Genomic DNA, 16,251 nt, shown 5'->3' with positions numbered 1-16,251 from the left:
ACAAATATTTAAATTATTCAAAAATTGTTTAATTATAAACTTTATATTTGTTTATAACAGATCAAAATCTTTTAAATCGTTTAACGTTTAAAATAAACTATTCTAATTTAACTTTTGACATGGTCATAGCCTCCATTTAGTTAGTTTGCATTTGACACGTTATTTTCATAGAGAGACATAATTTAACAAATTTATAATTAGTATTTCTACGGAGGCAAATACAAATATGACTATTTATTTGGCCACTTACACATACATATAGACATTGTTGATTACCCTGTAGGAAATGTCAATAGTGAATCTATACTGACTTGCTACTGACATTGTCGACAGTACTACTGCCAAATTGTACACAACTTCTGTAATTTCCTATAGACATTTAAGATTTGTTCCTTTACTTTGTTAATGGTTAAAGTGGTAAAAGAGAAAAGTGTCAAAATTGCTCAAAATTGCTCTCTCATGAACAGTTTTACCTGAAAAGTAAAGGAACGGAAAAATGGTAGATCTGGTAGCAATGTCAAAAAGAAACATAAAAAATCAATTTTCTTCTTTTATTTCGCAGTTTTTAATTTTGTTTTGTCAGCGTTCGACTTTTTCTTCTGTTTTTCGTTCATTTTTTCTTCATTGTGAAATGATTGGCAAACAAATTTCGAAAAATCAGTTCTACCATTTTTTACCTGCAGAAATTTGTCTGGTAGCCTGTGGTAGAAGAGAAAGGCAATACTCAGGAAAGGCATACTCAGGAAATGTCTCCAACATTACTGAGGGGTATTTTTCCACCGTTGAAAATGTTTAATGTTGCCTGGCCGGAGAATCGAACCCACGACCTTCAGCGTGCAAGGCGGGTGTGCATACCATTGCACCACGGTGGAAGTAAAGATTGTTGACAATACATTGACAAAGTCGTGACATGTCGACACTTGACCCCAGGCTTCCTACAGGGTATATACTACTTTGTGTACATATACATATATGTATGTTTGTATGATAGTATGTAGTCAACAATATCTATTTGTATGTGTAGGTGGTCAAATAAATAATCATATTTGCATGAAACAGTCACGCGGAAACAAATCACCAACAATGACCGGTATAAATATATCATTAACAGATTACCTTATTATACCAATGCGAAGCACAGTGGCAGGAATATTTTGAGAATAAATGTCATTGCAATACGTCCTTAAAAACACTTTAACGGAAATTTCATAGTCAAGATAGAGTTTCGAACTTATTATTATTTGTGTGCCAAGTGATTAAACAATTGCCCACTGTAACTGGACAATCTTCTGTTATGCACTAAAACCGTATACTAATTTTCGGCGTATCCAATTTCACTTGTAATTTCTATCGAAGTTTTGCTCATTCCATCCTCCTGCATAAAACTTTTCAACTACTGTTCTTACGACATGAGTGCCATCGTAGTGCAATGGTATACACATCCGCATTACACTTTGAAGTTTGTGGGTTCGATTCCACGTCCAGGCAACATACAAATTTCAACGGTAGGAAACTACCTCTCAGTGTAATATAGCCAACATTTCCTGCGTATGTCATGTCAGCCATGTGAAACCTCTCTACAAGTGGGGTCTTAAGACACGCAGTTCGGACTCAATAAACTAAAAGTACCATATCATTGAGCTAATATGAATCGGGATGTTTGTAGAACAATTACATAATTATTGTATATTCTTACAACATGACCAATTTTAACTGCCTGCCATCCTTCCAATCTATCGAAAACCGCAATCGACAAAGTGGTGGTGAAAACGTATCTCTTAATGCTAGTTAGTTTACTTGATCTAAAGCCAAATTCATTGCAGCTACCTATCCTCTCTATTTCACAAATCGGTAATGGTGGATAATGTTTCTCAAATTTTAATGTAAGAGCAACTTTCTCGGATTATTGGTCTGACACTAACTACTTAGATTCTAAAAAAGTATAGAAATATCCTCATATGGAAGCTTTAATGCTATAATATCTACTGGACGAAGTTATGGGAAAAACTACTTTTTCTGTGGAAAGACTATCAATATGTCTTTCCACAGAAAAAGTAGGGAGATGTTCTGATTTTCTGAAGGAAGAAGGAAGATTTGCGAATATTCGTAGGCAAATCTGCAATAGGAATAGGTCTACGGATATTCCGTAAGAAGATATACGGATCTTCCATAGGAAGGTCTACGGATCTCCCGTGGGAAGATCTACTGATCTTCGTTAGGAAGATATACTAATCTTCTTTTGGAAGATCTACATACCGTTGCAAGATCTGCTATTCTTCTATAGGAAGATACAGTGATATTCTGTAATAAATTATACTGATCTACTGAATGTCTACTAATTTTCTGGAGGAAGAAACTATTCTATAGGAAGATATACTAATCTTCTATTGGAGGATGTACTGATCTTATTCTGGAAGATATACATACCGTTGGAAGATCTGTTATTCTTCTAAAGGAAGATACAGTGATCTTCTGTAATAATTTATACTGATCTTCTAGATGAAGATCTACTGAACGTCAACTAATCTTCTAGAGGAAGATCTACTAATCCTCTAGTGGAATATCTATTCTATAGAAAGATATACTAATTTTCTACTGAAGGATATACTGATCTTCTTCTGGAAAATCTACATACCGTTGCAAGATCTGCAGATCTTCTAAAAGAGTGATCTTCTGAAATAATTTCTATTGATTTTCTGCAGAAATATCTACTGATCTTCTATAGGAATATCTTCTGAACGAAGATCTTCCGCGGGAAAGTCTACAGATATTTTGTAGGAAGATCTACCTATCTTCTCTAAAAAGATCTATTGGTCTTCCTTACGAAGGTCTATTGATCTTCATAGGAAGATCTACTGTTCATCTATAGGAAGATTTATCAATTTTTTATAGAAAGATTTACCGATCTTACTGATAGAACCTTCTATAGGAAGATCTACAGATATTCTACAGTTAGATATACTGACCTTCTATAGAAATATCTACAGATCTTCTATAAGAAAATCTACTGATTTTCTATAGGAAGATCTATTGATCTTCTATTGGAAGATCTACTGTTATTCTACTGATCTCCTGTGTGAAAACTCTACTAATCTTCGATAGGTATGAGGGACCTTCTAATCTTCTATGGGAGTATGTACTGATCTTCTACAAAAAGGTATACTGATCTTCTGTACGAATATCTTCTGACCTTTTGTTGGAAGATCTACCGATCTTCTATAGAAAGATTAGCCGATCTTCTATAGCAAGATCTACTGACTTTTTAAAGGAAGATCTACTGATTTTCTATAGAAAGATCTACTGAAAACACGTCCTATAGAAGGGACGTCTACTTATCTCCTACAGAGAGATCTACTTATCTTTTATAGAAGGATCTACTGCTCTATACGAAGGTCTACTTATCTTCAAGAGGAATATCTCCTGATCCTCTGTAGGAAGATCTGCTGATCTTCAATACGAACATTTGCCGATCTTCTGTACGAAGATCTGCTGATCTTCTACCGGAAGATCTACTGTTCTTTTGTAGGAACATCTACTCACTCTCTTTAGAAAGTCTACAGATCTTCTATCGGAAGATCTGTTGATCTTCTGTACGAAGATCTAGTGAACTTCTATCGGAAGATCAACTGATTTTCTGGATGAATGTCTATGAATCTTCTGCATGAAAATCCACTGATCTCCTACAGGAAAATCTACGGAGGGTGACCTACTGATCTTCTTAAGGTATTTTTACTGATCTTCTGTAGGAAGATCTACATACCTTCTAGGGGAATATCTCCTGATCCTCTGTAGGAAGGTCTACTGATTTTCTATGGGAAGATCTATTGATCTTCTATTGGAAGATCTACTGTTGGAAATTCTACTGATTTCCTGTATGAAAATTCTACTGATCTTCGATAGGTAGGTGGGACCTACTAATCTCCTATGGGAGTATGTACTGATCTTCTATAAAAAGATCTACTGACCTTTTGTAGGAGGATCTACACTCAGGAAGATTTACTGATCCACTATAGGAAAATACCGATCTTCTATAGAAAGATCAGCCGATCTTCTATAGGAAGATCAACTGACTTTCTGAAGGAAGATCTACTGATTTTATATAGAAATATCTACTGATCTTCTGTGGCAAGATCTTCTGTACGAAGATCTGCTATAGATCTTATGGTAGAATATGGTCTATTGAAACATCTACTTATCTTCATAGAAGTATCTACTGATTTCCTATAGGAAGATCTGTTGATCTTCTGCACGAATGTATCATAAAATCTTGTTTAGGTCGACCAAATGATTTATACCCTCAGCCTTTGCCTCATTGAAGGGTATATATAACTTTGTATGTTTAGACGACATTCGTTTCAGACAATGTGGCGTCGATTTTGTCCAAATTTAGATTATGAGCCGTATCGGCCCACTACTTTTAGTATCTCCCCCACAGAGGTACAGAATTTTTCGCTAAAATGGTGAGCAATAACTATCGAGGGAGCAACCTATTTGATCCAAATATCGTAATACTTCTTCTAGGCATAGCTCAGATTCAAATGACGACTTTATCGATCCACTTTTTCAAGTACTTCTCACAAATAATTTCAAAAATTACCGCAAGAGGTCAAATTAAGGATATGTCTTGGATCGTTTAGCATTTTTTTTTTTGCAACAGGTTATCCCATTTCTTCGGATACAAGTCCATACTTTCTGAAAAAATGTTCCAAAAACTCTAAAAACCCTGACGGCACCAACTAAAATTATTGACGAAACTTTACATACGAGGGGAGTTCGGAAACTTCTTAGCCTAGCACAAAAGGCGCGGTATAAACAGAAAAAGCTAAGTGTTTTGGAAACTTCCATCTCTATTATGAACGCATGTTAAATTTTGTTTCGATCTGGCAACTCCTTCATATAGAAACAGGTGTTCCAAAAAAGCTTTCTGCAAGATGGGTGCCGCATTTGTTAACAGTCGATCAAAAACGCATAAGAATGAACATTTCTCAAGCTTGTTTGGATCGTTTTAAGTGAAATAAAATGGATTTTAAGCGTCGTTTCATAACTGTTGATGAGACATGGATCCACCACTATACTCCAGGGACAAAAGAACAATCCAAAAAATGGACTGAAGCTGGAGGAAGTGCCCCAAAGAAGGCAAAAACAATTCAATCGGCTGGTAAGGTTATGGCAACGGTTTTTTGGGACTTCAAATGTATTTTATTGATTGACTATCTGCAAAAGGGTAAAGCAATAAATTCAGAGTACTATTGCAACCTTTTGGATCAATTAAATGTACAAATTTGACAAAAACAACACAAAAAAAATAATAAGAGTGTTTTAACAATAGCTAAAATCAACGAATTAAAGTTCAAGTTGCTTGACCACCCACCTTATTCTCCTGATTTAGCTCCCAGTGACTTTAACTTGTTCCCAAATCTAAAAAAATACCTTGCTGGCAAGCGTTTTACCTCAAAGCGTTTTACCAAAGATGCAATTACAGTTGTAAACCACTATTTCGAAGGCCTTGAGGAAAACTATTTTAATCAAGGGCTGGAATTGCTAGAAAAGCGTTGGACTAAGTGTATTGAAGTTTCAGGAGATTATATTGAAAAATAAAAATATTTTTGAAAAGCTAACTATTATCTTTCATTGATAGGCTAAGAAGTTTCCGAACCGCCCTCGTATCGCAAAATTTCTGCCAAAACTTCAACACAAGTTGTGCGAACATCTATATCGGACAACAGCTTCGGGTACCTCTATACCAAAAGACAAACAAAATGTCGCTTAGGTGCAGTTATGGTAGGCTCTTCGAGGATTGTTTTGAAATATTTACCGAAGGTAGTCCTTGATGTCATTTTTAAAGTGATATAATGTTTTTTGTGGATAAGCCCATGGTTCTTGACATTATGTTAAAAAAGTTTTAAAAAATGCGGTGGTCAACTGAAATAGCAGGTGGGCATGAAAACTACCGTCAGCAGTGACTGGCATAGGTCCAATATTCACACATTGTAATATGTATCTCTCTCAAACTTAATCACGTTTGAAGATGGACAATATCGGACAACACCTTCACTAAAATTAACAATTTTTCTACTAAATGCAGTTTAAGGGCTGCTTTAGGATTGTTTTGAAATGTTCATCAATGATGGACATTTTTGCAATAAAATCTTCTGCTCAACCTCAAGAATGCTTAGTGATCTTCTTTAGAGTTTACCTGGAATATCAACAGTTTCTTTACAGGAAGATCGCCTATTCGAAAATAACAACATGAAATTCAAAATTTAAATAAAAAATTATTTTAATAAAATTTACACGGTGCGCCTTAACTAATTTTAAATGGAAGGTGCTTACACCTGGAAAGTTTTTGCAGATTCTGAAACTACAATGCTCATAGATGAGAAATATCATATCATATCAAATTAATCGCGATTTAAATTCACATTTTAGGGGTTCTTTAGGTTTTCACGATTTTGCTTGAAAACCGCTAGTCCTATGTAAATGGGCCTAAAGAAAATGTTGTAGCTGTGAAAATTCTCCACAAGATTGACAGTTATGATACTTTCGTAGGTTGCACCGTTTTTGAGTTATAGAAGTTCAAATTGAGACAATGCACTGACTGTATCGCCTCATTATAAAACAATGTCATTACTACAATTTCCCAAATAAAACTTTTATATCTTGAAAATGGTACAGCCTAGGAAAAAATAAATCATCCAGTCTTGTAGAGTATTTTCACAGCTTCAACATTTTCTTTAGTCCCATTTTGATATGACTTGCAGTTTCCAAGCAAAATCTTGACGACTTAAGATAAAAACCTAAAAAATTGAACTGAACCTCTATATCTCAAAAATGGCAAAACTTACGAAAAAGCCTAAAAGTCTGTCTTGTAGAGAAATTTGACAGCTACCACATTTTCTTTAGACTCATCTCGATACGACTTGCGGTTCCCAAGCAAAATCGTGAAAATCTAAAAAATCCTAAAATTATGAATTTTGGTCGCGATTTATTTAAAAATCCCTCCGGCGATTTTTGCAATTTTTTTATTTTTCTTATCTATGAACATTGCAGTGTCAGAATCCGCGAATTCTTCCCATGTGTAAGCGGTTTTCATCAAAAGTTAGCTAAGGCGCACTGAGCATGATATTGTTTTATAAGGAGACGATACTGTCAGTGCATTGTCTCAATTTGAACTTCTATATCTCAAAATCGGTAAAACCTACGAAAATATCATAAAAAGCAATCTTGTGGCGAATTTTCACAGCTACAACATATTCTTTAGGCTTATTTACATAGGACTCGCGGTTTCCAAGCAAAATCGTGAAAACCTAAAGAATCCCTAAAAATGTGAACTTGAATCGCGATTTATTTGAAAATCCCTCCGGCGATTTTCCATTCATGTGGACGGTCAGGTTAAAAAAAAATATTTTTTTTTTATTTATTTGAAAATTTTGCCTATTAGGGCGAAGATCATTTTTAATACATATCTTGTTAGAATCGAGCTTAATGACCGATGATTTTTGCAAGTGAAAAAGGAAAGCCGAAGATTCGAACCCACACAACCACCACTATCTTCGGCTTTCCTTTTTCACTTGCAAAAATCACACTGTCGCTACTCAGTTATTGTTATTTTACGGTTATTTAATAGTATTTACTCAAATCGTATCAATTATTTAAAACTGTTATTGTTCATTATTTGAGAACTTTTTCAATTGTTTCTATTTATTTTTTTCCCATTTTTTTCATTTTTCAGTTTCATATCCACCCACAACGGCGCCCAGTGGTAATTTCCTTACCGATCCAACACGATGGGATGGTGCTTATGGTTCAGATTCATCACGAAGTCATCATGGGGCGGAGAAAAGTAAGTAAAATTCAATACGTTTTTAAATTCAAATAGCTGTGTTTAAATCCCCTTCAAAAGCTTTTTTATATCCATTTGAAACCCCTTTCCCATCACATGTATACCCTCAAATTAACATCATCATCACTACCATCATTATATCACATGTCAATATATCATCAACCATCTGCCTGTATTTATAGATACCAATTATGAAACAAATCTTAATGAAATCGCTTTATCTCAACAAAAATCTCAACTCGTAGATAAAACTGCTGGCCCCAATGAAATCTACGGCATAGCTGGACAAGGCGAAGAGCTGTCAAGTGGTGTCGCTACTGCTACAGATGTTGCCGCTATTGATATAGGAAAACGCTTGCTAACCCTGGCATTGTTGTTAATTTTGTTTAAATATGTTTAAGGTGTTTGTTATAAGGTAAAGATCAATGATTTTTTCATACGTTTATATATAAAAATGATATAAAAAATAAATAAGAAATAAAGTCATATATATAAAAATAGTCAATTAAGTAAATAGGAAAATAAAAGTAATATTATAATGGTGCAAACGAAAAACAATTCCAAGGCAATTTATAACAAAATAAAAAAAAAAAAACTTTAAAAAATGATTAACCCCTCCAAAGAAAGAGAAAAATACAAATCGTTTCTTGTCATGGTGTAAATGCTTTAACTATTGTAACGGCTATAAGTCCTGCTGCAAATAAATATCAAATATTTACCCACAAAAGGACATGGCTTTTAGTAAAATTATTTAAAACCCAAATCTGTAATGTTCTTTAAGCTACTTAGTTTTTGTGTCCTCAGCAGTCGCATAAAACAAAATCTCAAATCTATTTAAGAACACCATAACAAACTAAATTTAAAATGCTCTTCATCTACATATTTCGCCACCAACACAAACACACACAAACAAGCAGTGCATACAATTTATAGAAAACAAATATTTAGCCTTTATTATTATATACTATGTAAGTATAAATATATGAATGTATAAATAAAACCCCCTTATGTAATATATAGTTAAATGAACAAAAAATTAATAAATAATTATAGAAAATAAATATACAACAACAACAAAAAATGAGAAAATCACACAAAATCATATACATATATTATGGAAGATATACTTATGAATATACATAAATCATTTTTACCGGGTGTACACAAAGTGAATGGATAAAAATTACAAGTATGAAAAGTATCAAAGAATCGGTAATTCAAATCCTTCCGTTCCGCAAAAGATGCTTCGGAAAAACATAAGTATTCGAAATATTCTAGAAAAATTACGATTGTAGAGCTAAACAAATCCTTGAATATTAATATATATTTAAATTTTAGTAAAAATCTGAACTAACCTGGAAAATTGTTGATCCATAGAAGTTTGCGACTTGTTGTATTAGTACTATTAACGTACGGCTCGATAGAACCATATTTTAAACAGTTATGGCACACAAATACACAACGACTTTAGTGGAAACGGAAAGAATAGTCACGCGACACTATTTCGTGTACACTGGGGAAAGAGGGACTAATTTAAGTCCTACATTTTTACAAAGCTATTCTAGACCCTTTAGGGAACAAAAGACCCTTTAGGGTATCGAAAGCAATACCGATTACTTATGCAAAAACAGCTAAAGGTTTTCAATCTGATCATGCTAATACAGAAGCATCGGTAATTCAAATCCTTCCAGACCGCATAAATTCGTCTTGAAAAACATGTATTCGAAATATTCGGGTAAAACGATTTGGCATATATAATTTTTGCTTGCATTGTTGCTGCGAAACCTTCATAAAAATCAGAACCATATCATGTGTGAAAATATTTTTGTCTTACCCTACCAACAAACTAAACCACAGTGCGGGGAGTCTAACGACAACAGGTGTAGACAAATTTGACATGACTGAAAAATACACTCCACGTCAGTAGAATAGAACACCTAAATGTTTGTTAATGTTAGCTTATTAATCCCAAAACGAATGAATCTGCCTTTTTAATCTTGTGGGGATTTAAAGTCTATGATGTTCCGTATCAAACACACAAAAAATTATGTTTTTATACCCTCAGCCTTTAGGCTAAGGAGGGTATATACACTTTGATACGATGAAAATGTGCCTCATCGAAATAATGGTTTTAGACCCCAAGTATGTTTGGACGAAATGTGTTTCAGACAATTTGGAGCCGATCTAACCATGTCCGTCCGTCTGTCTGTCTGTCCTGCTGGCTGGAGCGCACGATAACTCTCGAACCGATGAACCGATTCGGTTCAAATTTTGGCTTTCGTAATATTTTGCCCAAACTTAGTTTAAGTTCGAAGATGGGCTATATCGGTCCACTCCTTCCGGTACCTCCCCCACAAAAGTTCGAAAAAGTTCGGAAAATTTGTGCGCACGATAACTCTTTAAGGGGGTAACCGATTTGGTTCATACTTTGCTCATCGTCAAAAATGTACCAGACTTAGATGAGGTTCCAATATGGACTCAATAGGTCTACTCCTTCGGGTACCTCCCACACAAAATTTCGGATAAGTTCAGTTTAGGACCTGCTCTCGAATCGCTTTGGTTTTTGTTTTAGCAACTTGTATTCACTGCCCCCCATACGACGGTACAAGTTTCAGCAGGGGCCAAACTTCCTGAGAAAATAGCTTGAAAGTTTCACAAAACCCCTATGACACCGTGTGGGGTGGTTGGAGCGCAAGATAACTCTCCAACGGATCTGCTGATTGGGTCCAAAGTTTGGCCTTAGTAATATTTTGTCCAAACATAGTTTAAGTTCGAAGATAAGCCATATCGGTCCACTCCTTCAGGTACCTTCCCCACAAAATTTCAAAAATGTTCCGAAAAATTATTCGTACGGTAACTTTTGAAGGGAGTGGCCGAATTGGTCCATACTTAACACATCTTAATATATCTACGAGATATTGATCAGGTCCAAATATGGACTATATTTGTCCACTTCAACCAGTACCTCCCAAACAAAATTTCGGATAAGTTCACTTTAAGACCTGCTATCGAATCACTTTTATTTTTGTTGAAGCAACTTGCATTCGCTGCCTCAATTATGATGGTAAAAGTTTTTTCAGGGGCAAAACCACACTTCTTAAGCAGACAGCCCAAAGGGAGTAAAACCCCCCTATGGCAACGTATGTAGTGGCTGGAGATCGACTTCCATAAGGGTCAATGTCGATCCATTCTTTTAAGTAATTCCCCCGCAAAACTTTTGCTCTTTAATCTAATCAACATATTTGTCGGTTCATGCGTTCAAAATTTTTAAAACCCTCTAAATACCTACGTTTTATGGGAAAAAATTGTTTCAATATACACAGGCTGAGGGTATATCTCTGTCGGCCAAGCCGACTGATGCTTTTTTTACTTGTTAGCTCTTCGCGAAATGATTTTTTGATCAATTTTCCGATAGTACTATGAAAAATAGGCATTTGTTTTTGGTCATCAGGATAGAACATTCACTTTATTTTCGCGAATTTTTGAGATATTAACGCCGAATTTTCTTTCAGTCTATAAAGCAAGGCTTTCTATTCATTTTTCACCAAAGAAACTCTATAAATTATTCCGCGGACACCGAAATAACAGCGTTAAAGGGTTTAAATTGACAGATATTTGAAACATCTCGGAATATCAATAGGGGTCGCGCAGTTATGTCATATTTCTTCACAATAATATATAATATGACACATACAACCTCGACGGATAGAATCGAGTGCTTCGGATGCTGATAAGATGGAACATTTTCAAAATACTTATGAAAAACTTCAAAATTTCTTATAAAATCCATGATGTTTTGTCCAATAAAATGGGTTTTCCGCGAACAAGTCTGCCGTTTAAAGGTTTGGAAACATGCTACAGATTGAGAGGAAAATAATCTGATATAAAAATAACCGCTATTTTAATACACTGAGGGAAATTTTAGCACATTTTTCAAATTGAACACACCCTTTGGACTTTGAATTTTATATGTGTTCTTATTTCGTTGTCCGCGACTGTTCATAACAGTGTTATGCTGCAATATAAATGGACCAGGTTATGCTCTCCATACCGGATTTTACGAACTAGTAGTTTTTTAACTGAACTCACAAATGTAAAAGCCCCGTTTTCGCGGGAAAACACAGTCATAGAAATTGAGGTTTTAGGTTTCGTATGCTGTTTTGAAAAGTACCAAAGTTTCCCTCAGTGTATTAAAATTACGGTTGTTTTCGTATCAGATTATCTTCTTCCAAACCTAGAGCATATTTCCAACCCTTTAAATGGCAGACTTGTTCGCGGAAAACCCATTTTATTGAACAAAACATCATGGTTTTTATATGAAATGTTGACGTTTTCCATAAATATTTTGAAAATATTCCATCTTATCAGCATCCGAAGCACTCGATTGTTTCCGTCGAGGTTGTGTGTGTCATATTCTATATTGTTCTGAAGAAATATGACATAACTGCGCGACTCCTATTGATATTCCGAGATGTTTCAAATATCTGTCAATTTAAACCCTTTAACGCTGTTATTTCGGTGTCCGCGGAATAATTTATAGGTTTTCCTTGGTGAAAAATGATTAGAAAGGCTTGCTTTATAGACTGAAAGAAAATTCGGCGTTAATATCTCAAAAATTCGCGAAAATAAAATGACTGTTCTATCCAGATGACCAAAAATAAATGCCTATTTTTCATAGTACTATCGGAAAATTGATCAGAAAATCATTTCGCGATGAGCTAGAAACATAAATTTTTCTGTGTTTGATACGGAACATCATAGACTTCAAATCCCTACAAGATTAAAATCGCAGATTCATTCGTTTTGGGATAAATAAGCTAACATTAACAAAAATTTAGGTGTTCTTTTCTACTGACGTGGAGTGTATGTACTTATAAATACCTCACATAGACATAAATCAGGTTATAATATGGACTATACATGTTAACTCCTTCGGATACCACCCATACCAAATTTCGGAAAAGTGTAGGTTAGGACCTACTCTCGAATCGTTTTGATTTTTCTTGGAACAGGTTGCACTCATGGTCCGTATTACGATGGTTCAAGTTTTTTCATAGGAAATTCAATACTTCTTGAGAAAATGGCCCGAAAGCTGTAAAAAATCCCCTACGGCCAGCATGTGTAGTGGCTGGTGCGCACGACAAATCCCGAACCGAATACTGCGTTGGTCCACAATTTTCATATCGTAATATTTCTTCCAATATTAGATGAAATTCGAAGGTAGTGCTTATAGGTCCACTCTGTCGGTACCACCTCACAAAAGTTCGAAAATATTCGCTAAAATAAAAATATCTCAAAAACGGGGCACCTGATTTGGTCCAAATTTTGGATCTCATTTTTTCCAGACTTTGTTTATGTGCAAAAGTGGGCCCTATCGGCCCATTCCTTAGAGTACCAACCACACAAATTACAAAATTTTTTGTTTAAGTGCCTTCAAGGGTCTGTGGAAGAATCCTTTGGAAATTTTACCTAAGGTACTTCTAGTAGCCCTGTTTACAGCGATGAGACGTTTTTCGTGGGCAAGTCCATGTTTCCTGATATAATGGTCCTATCGAGATGAATGACTCCCAAAATAAGACACACTTCCAAAATGGACTATGTCGGTCCATTACTTTAGGCACTTCCCTCGCAAAACTATTGAGATTTTATCCTAATCCATATCTTTGTCAGCAAGTTCATACGCCCAAAATTCAGAAGACCTCCTAAAACATACGTTTTTTGGGAAAAGGTGTTTCAATTCTCACAGGCTAAGGGTATACCTCTGCTAAGGGTATACCTTTATTTGCATTTTTATTTTGTGGTTATAGTTACCATGAAATAATTATTTATTTTTCCAGAAATTTGTAAGAATGAGGGAAAATTGTAATCTTTAGGGGCACGTCATCCAATATACCGACCCAATTTTTTGGATTCCCCCGTTTCAATATGTTCTGGGGTTTGGTCTGGAAATAGAATCGAAAAATTTTGCGCGATAAACTTAAAAAAAATATATATAAGGCGTGAGCTGTTGCTATCTAAACCAAACCTCAGGATGGAGACCTTATAAAAATAGCTATCAAGGTTATTGCTCATACGAAAAAACTATCAATTTGCTGCACCATCGATCTCTATGAGCGTGAGCTTCCTTTAAGAATTGAACTAGCAGATTCATAGCAACGTTCTGAGGTATCAACACAGACGAATTTTTCTTTTTCCTCGGTCTCAGATACTTAGTATAGTTGTTGTTATAGCAGCGCACATATGATTGCTCGTGTATCATCTTCAGTTATCTTGTTCTGATTCATCTGTGTCCAGATTCGAATCTTCTACAACCTGGACTGAGTGCATCCATAAAGAATCAATAGACTGGTGAGGGGGTTTAGCTGGACAGTTAAATAGATGCAGCGTATCGTGCTGTCCCAGTCCACAGCCAGGACATGTGTTGGGTATCGTGCTGTCAATTCGGGTTGTCCGGATCTTATTTGAGCTAAAACTCGGCAGATAACGTCCCTCTGCGGCGATGGATGAAAGGGGCACGGCATTTACACAATACAATTGAACTGTATGTGCAACTGCATCAGAGTGAATACTATCCAAGACTGTATGATAGGCTCGTTGATCTAGAGGTTCCAATATGTAACTTCCGACCTCTGTCTCTAGGTTATGAAGATCTTCCTGAGGTGCCGGCAGGCAGGGATGCTAACTGCGTTAACATCCAAGCAGGTGCTACACCGACAATATATTGTTGTGGCGATGCACCGGTGAAATCCTCGCCTCCTCATGATGATGGTCCAGAGGTGTCATTAGGAGGCACCTTGTTTCAGTACTTCTAGCATATCTAAACACAGAACGGCCTATTGTTTATATTCTTTGTTATCGACTATAGTTCCAGACGCCAATATCGTACAATCATCCGCATAGATTACGATCTCTATGCCATCCGGACGGTGTGAAATTTCAGAAAAATAGAGGTTAAACAGTTCCGGAGATTTCGCCCCGTCTGGGTAAACTCGCCGTTTCACTCAACTGGACTCAGACTTCTTATTTCTCTATGCCCTCGAATAGCTTGGCATGGTTGGCGGTACTGATTGTGAATTTTCCGAAATCCATCAACATGGATTTGCTTCTCATCATTGAGACGAGTAGTGCCTCCAGAATCTTCTCTACTGGCGACAAGAGTGAGTTTGCTCTATACCATCCGCATCTGGTTGTTGTTGTTGTAGCAACGCATATATGTTCGTTCGTGTATTATTTCAGTTATCAAGTTCCTCTGTATCCAGACTGAAGAATTCTGCAACCTGGACTGGTTGCGTCCATAAAGAATGAGGAGACTGTTGGGCAGTGTAATAAATACAGAGTATCGTGTGGTCCCAATCCACATGCTGGGCATATGTTGGGTATCGTGGCGTCAATTCGCCCAATACTAATTGCGGCGGCTGCATCGTCCGGATCTTAACTGAGCTAAAACCACTCGTGTTTGCCTTGGCAGCTGGCGTTCTTCTGCTGCGATGGATAGGGGATGGTTTCGAAGTACGGCATTCACACTGTATCTTCGTACTGCTTGCGCAACCATGTTGGTGTGAATGTGATTCAAGCCTGCCTGATAGGCTCGTTGATCTAGCGGTTCTCTTTTATACCTTTGGACCTCTCTCTCTAGATCATGAAGGTCTCTCCTGACGTGCCTGGGTGGGGGGAGCCTGTCCACTAAATCGTGTCACTGCGGTGACACACAAGCACATACTGCATCGACAACATCTTATTGTGCTGACGCACCGGTAATACCTTCGCCTCCTCATAAAGATGGTCCACTGGTGTCATGAGGAGGCACCCTGTAGCAGTCATCAGTTCGGCATTCTGGCAGGTTTTAATCTTCTTCCACTGCGATGCGCTAACCTTTGCAGACCACGCTGGCGCCGCATAGCTTACCACAGACCGGCCTATTGCATTGTAGGTGGTCAACAAGGTTTCTTTATCAGCACCCCAAGTGCTGCCGGCCAGCGACTTGAGAACCTTGTTCCTACTTCTGATCAAGAGCCACCATGACTGTTCGGTCACACGGCCCTTTCTGGTTCAGTCCTATACTGATATGTGTGGATATGGCGTCTAATGCTGCTGTAGTACTATGCGTTTTCCGAAATCCATGTTGATGTTGGGCAACTGGAAAACACCTTCTCATCGTGGGGAGGAGTAGCGCCTCTAGGATCTTTGCCACTGGCGACAGGAGTGAAATCGCCCTGTACGATTCACCTCTGCTGGCATCCTTGCCAGGCTTCAGTAGCGGGACCACCCTGCCAACTTTCCAGGCATCCGGTACAACATGGGTGGCTAACGATAGGTTGAGAACAATTGTTAAATACTCAACTTCAGGTTCATCCAGCTGTTTAAGCATTACCATCGATATTCGGTGCGGGCCCAACGCTTTGGATGGC

General features: G+C 36.8%; 1 protein-coding gene across 2 annotated transcripts in view; it reads left to right on the top strand.

The window, feature by feature from the left end:
• DIP-zeta (Dpr-interacting protein zeta) overlaps positions 1-8,376 on the top strand; it is a 337,574-nt gene extending 329,198 nt beyond the window's left edge. Inside the window, exons 9-10 of one of the 2 annotated variants that reach the window (XM_073965076.1) lie at positions 7,733-7,843; positions 8,089-8,376. In XM_073965076.1, coding sequence (XP_073821177.1) covers positions 7,733-7,843; positions 8,089-8,243 — 266 coding nt within the window. In that variant the 3' untranslated portion in view covers positions 8,244-8,376. Of the gene's footprint in view, positions 1-7,732; positions 7,844-8,025 lie in introns of both variants that reach the window. The other variant, XM_073965075.1, reaches the window with a different exon arrangement.
• The last annotated feature ends 7,875 nt before the right edge of the window (positions 8,377-16,251 follow it).

Source organism: Musca autumnalis, unplaced genomic scaffold (genome assembly GCF_047663935.1).
Source record: "Musca autumnalis isolate F117 unplaced genomic scaffold, ASM4766393v1 scaffold_2, whole genome shotgun sequence".
NCBI classification, from domain to species: Eukaryota; Metazoa; Arthropoda; class Insecta; order Diptera; family Muscidae; genus Musca; species Musca autumnalis.
The sequence above is the reverse complement of the archived record's forward strand: the minus strand, read 5'-3'. Positions and strand labels throughout refer to the sequence as shown.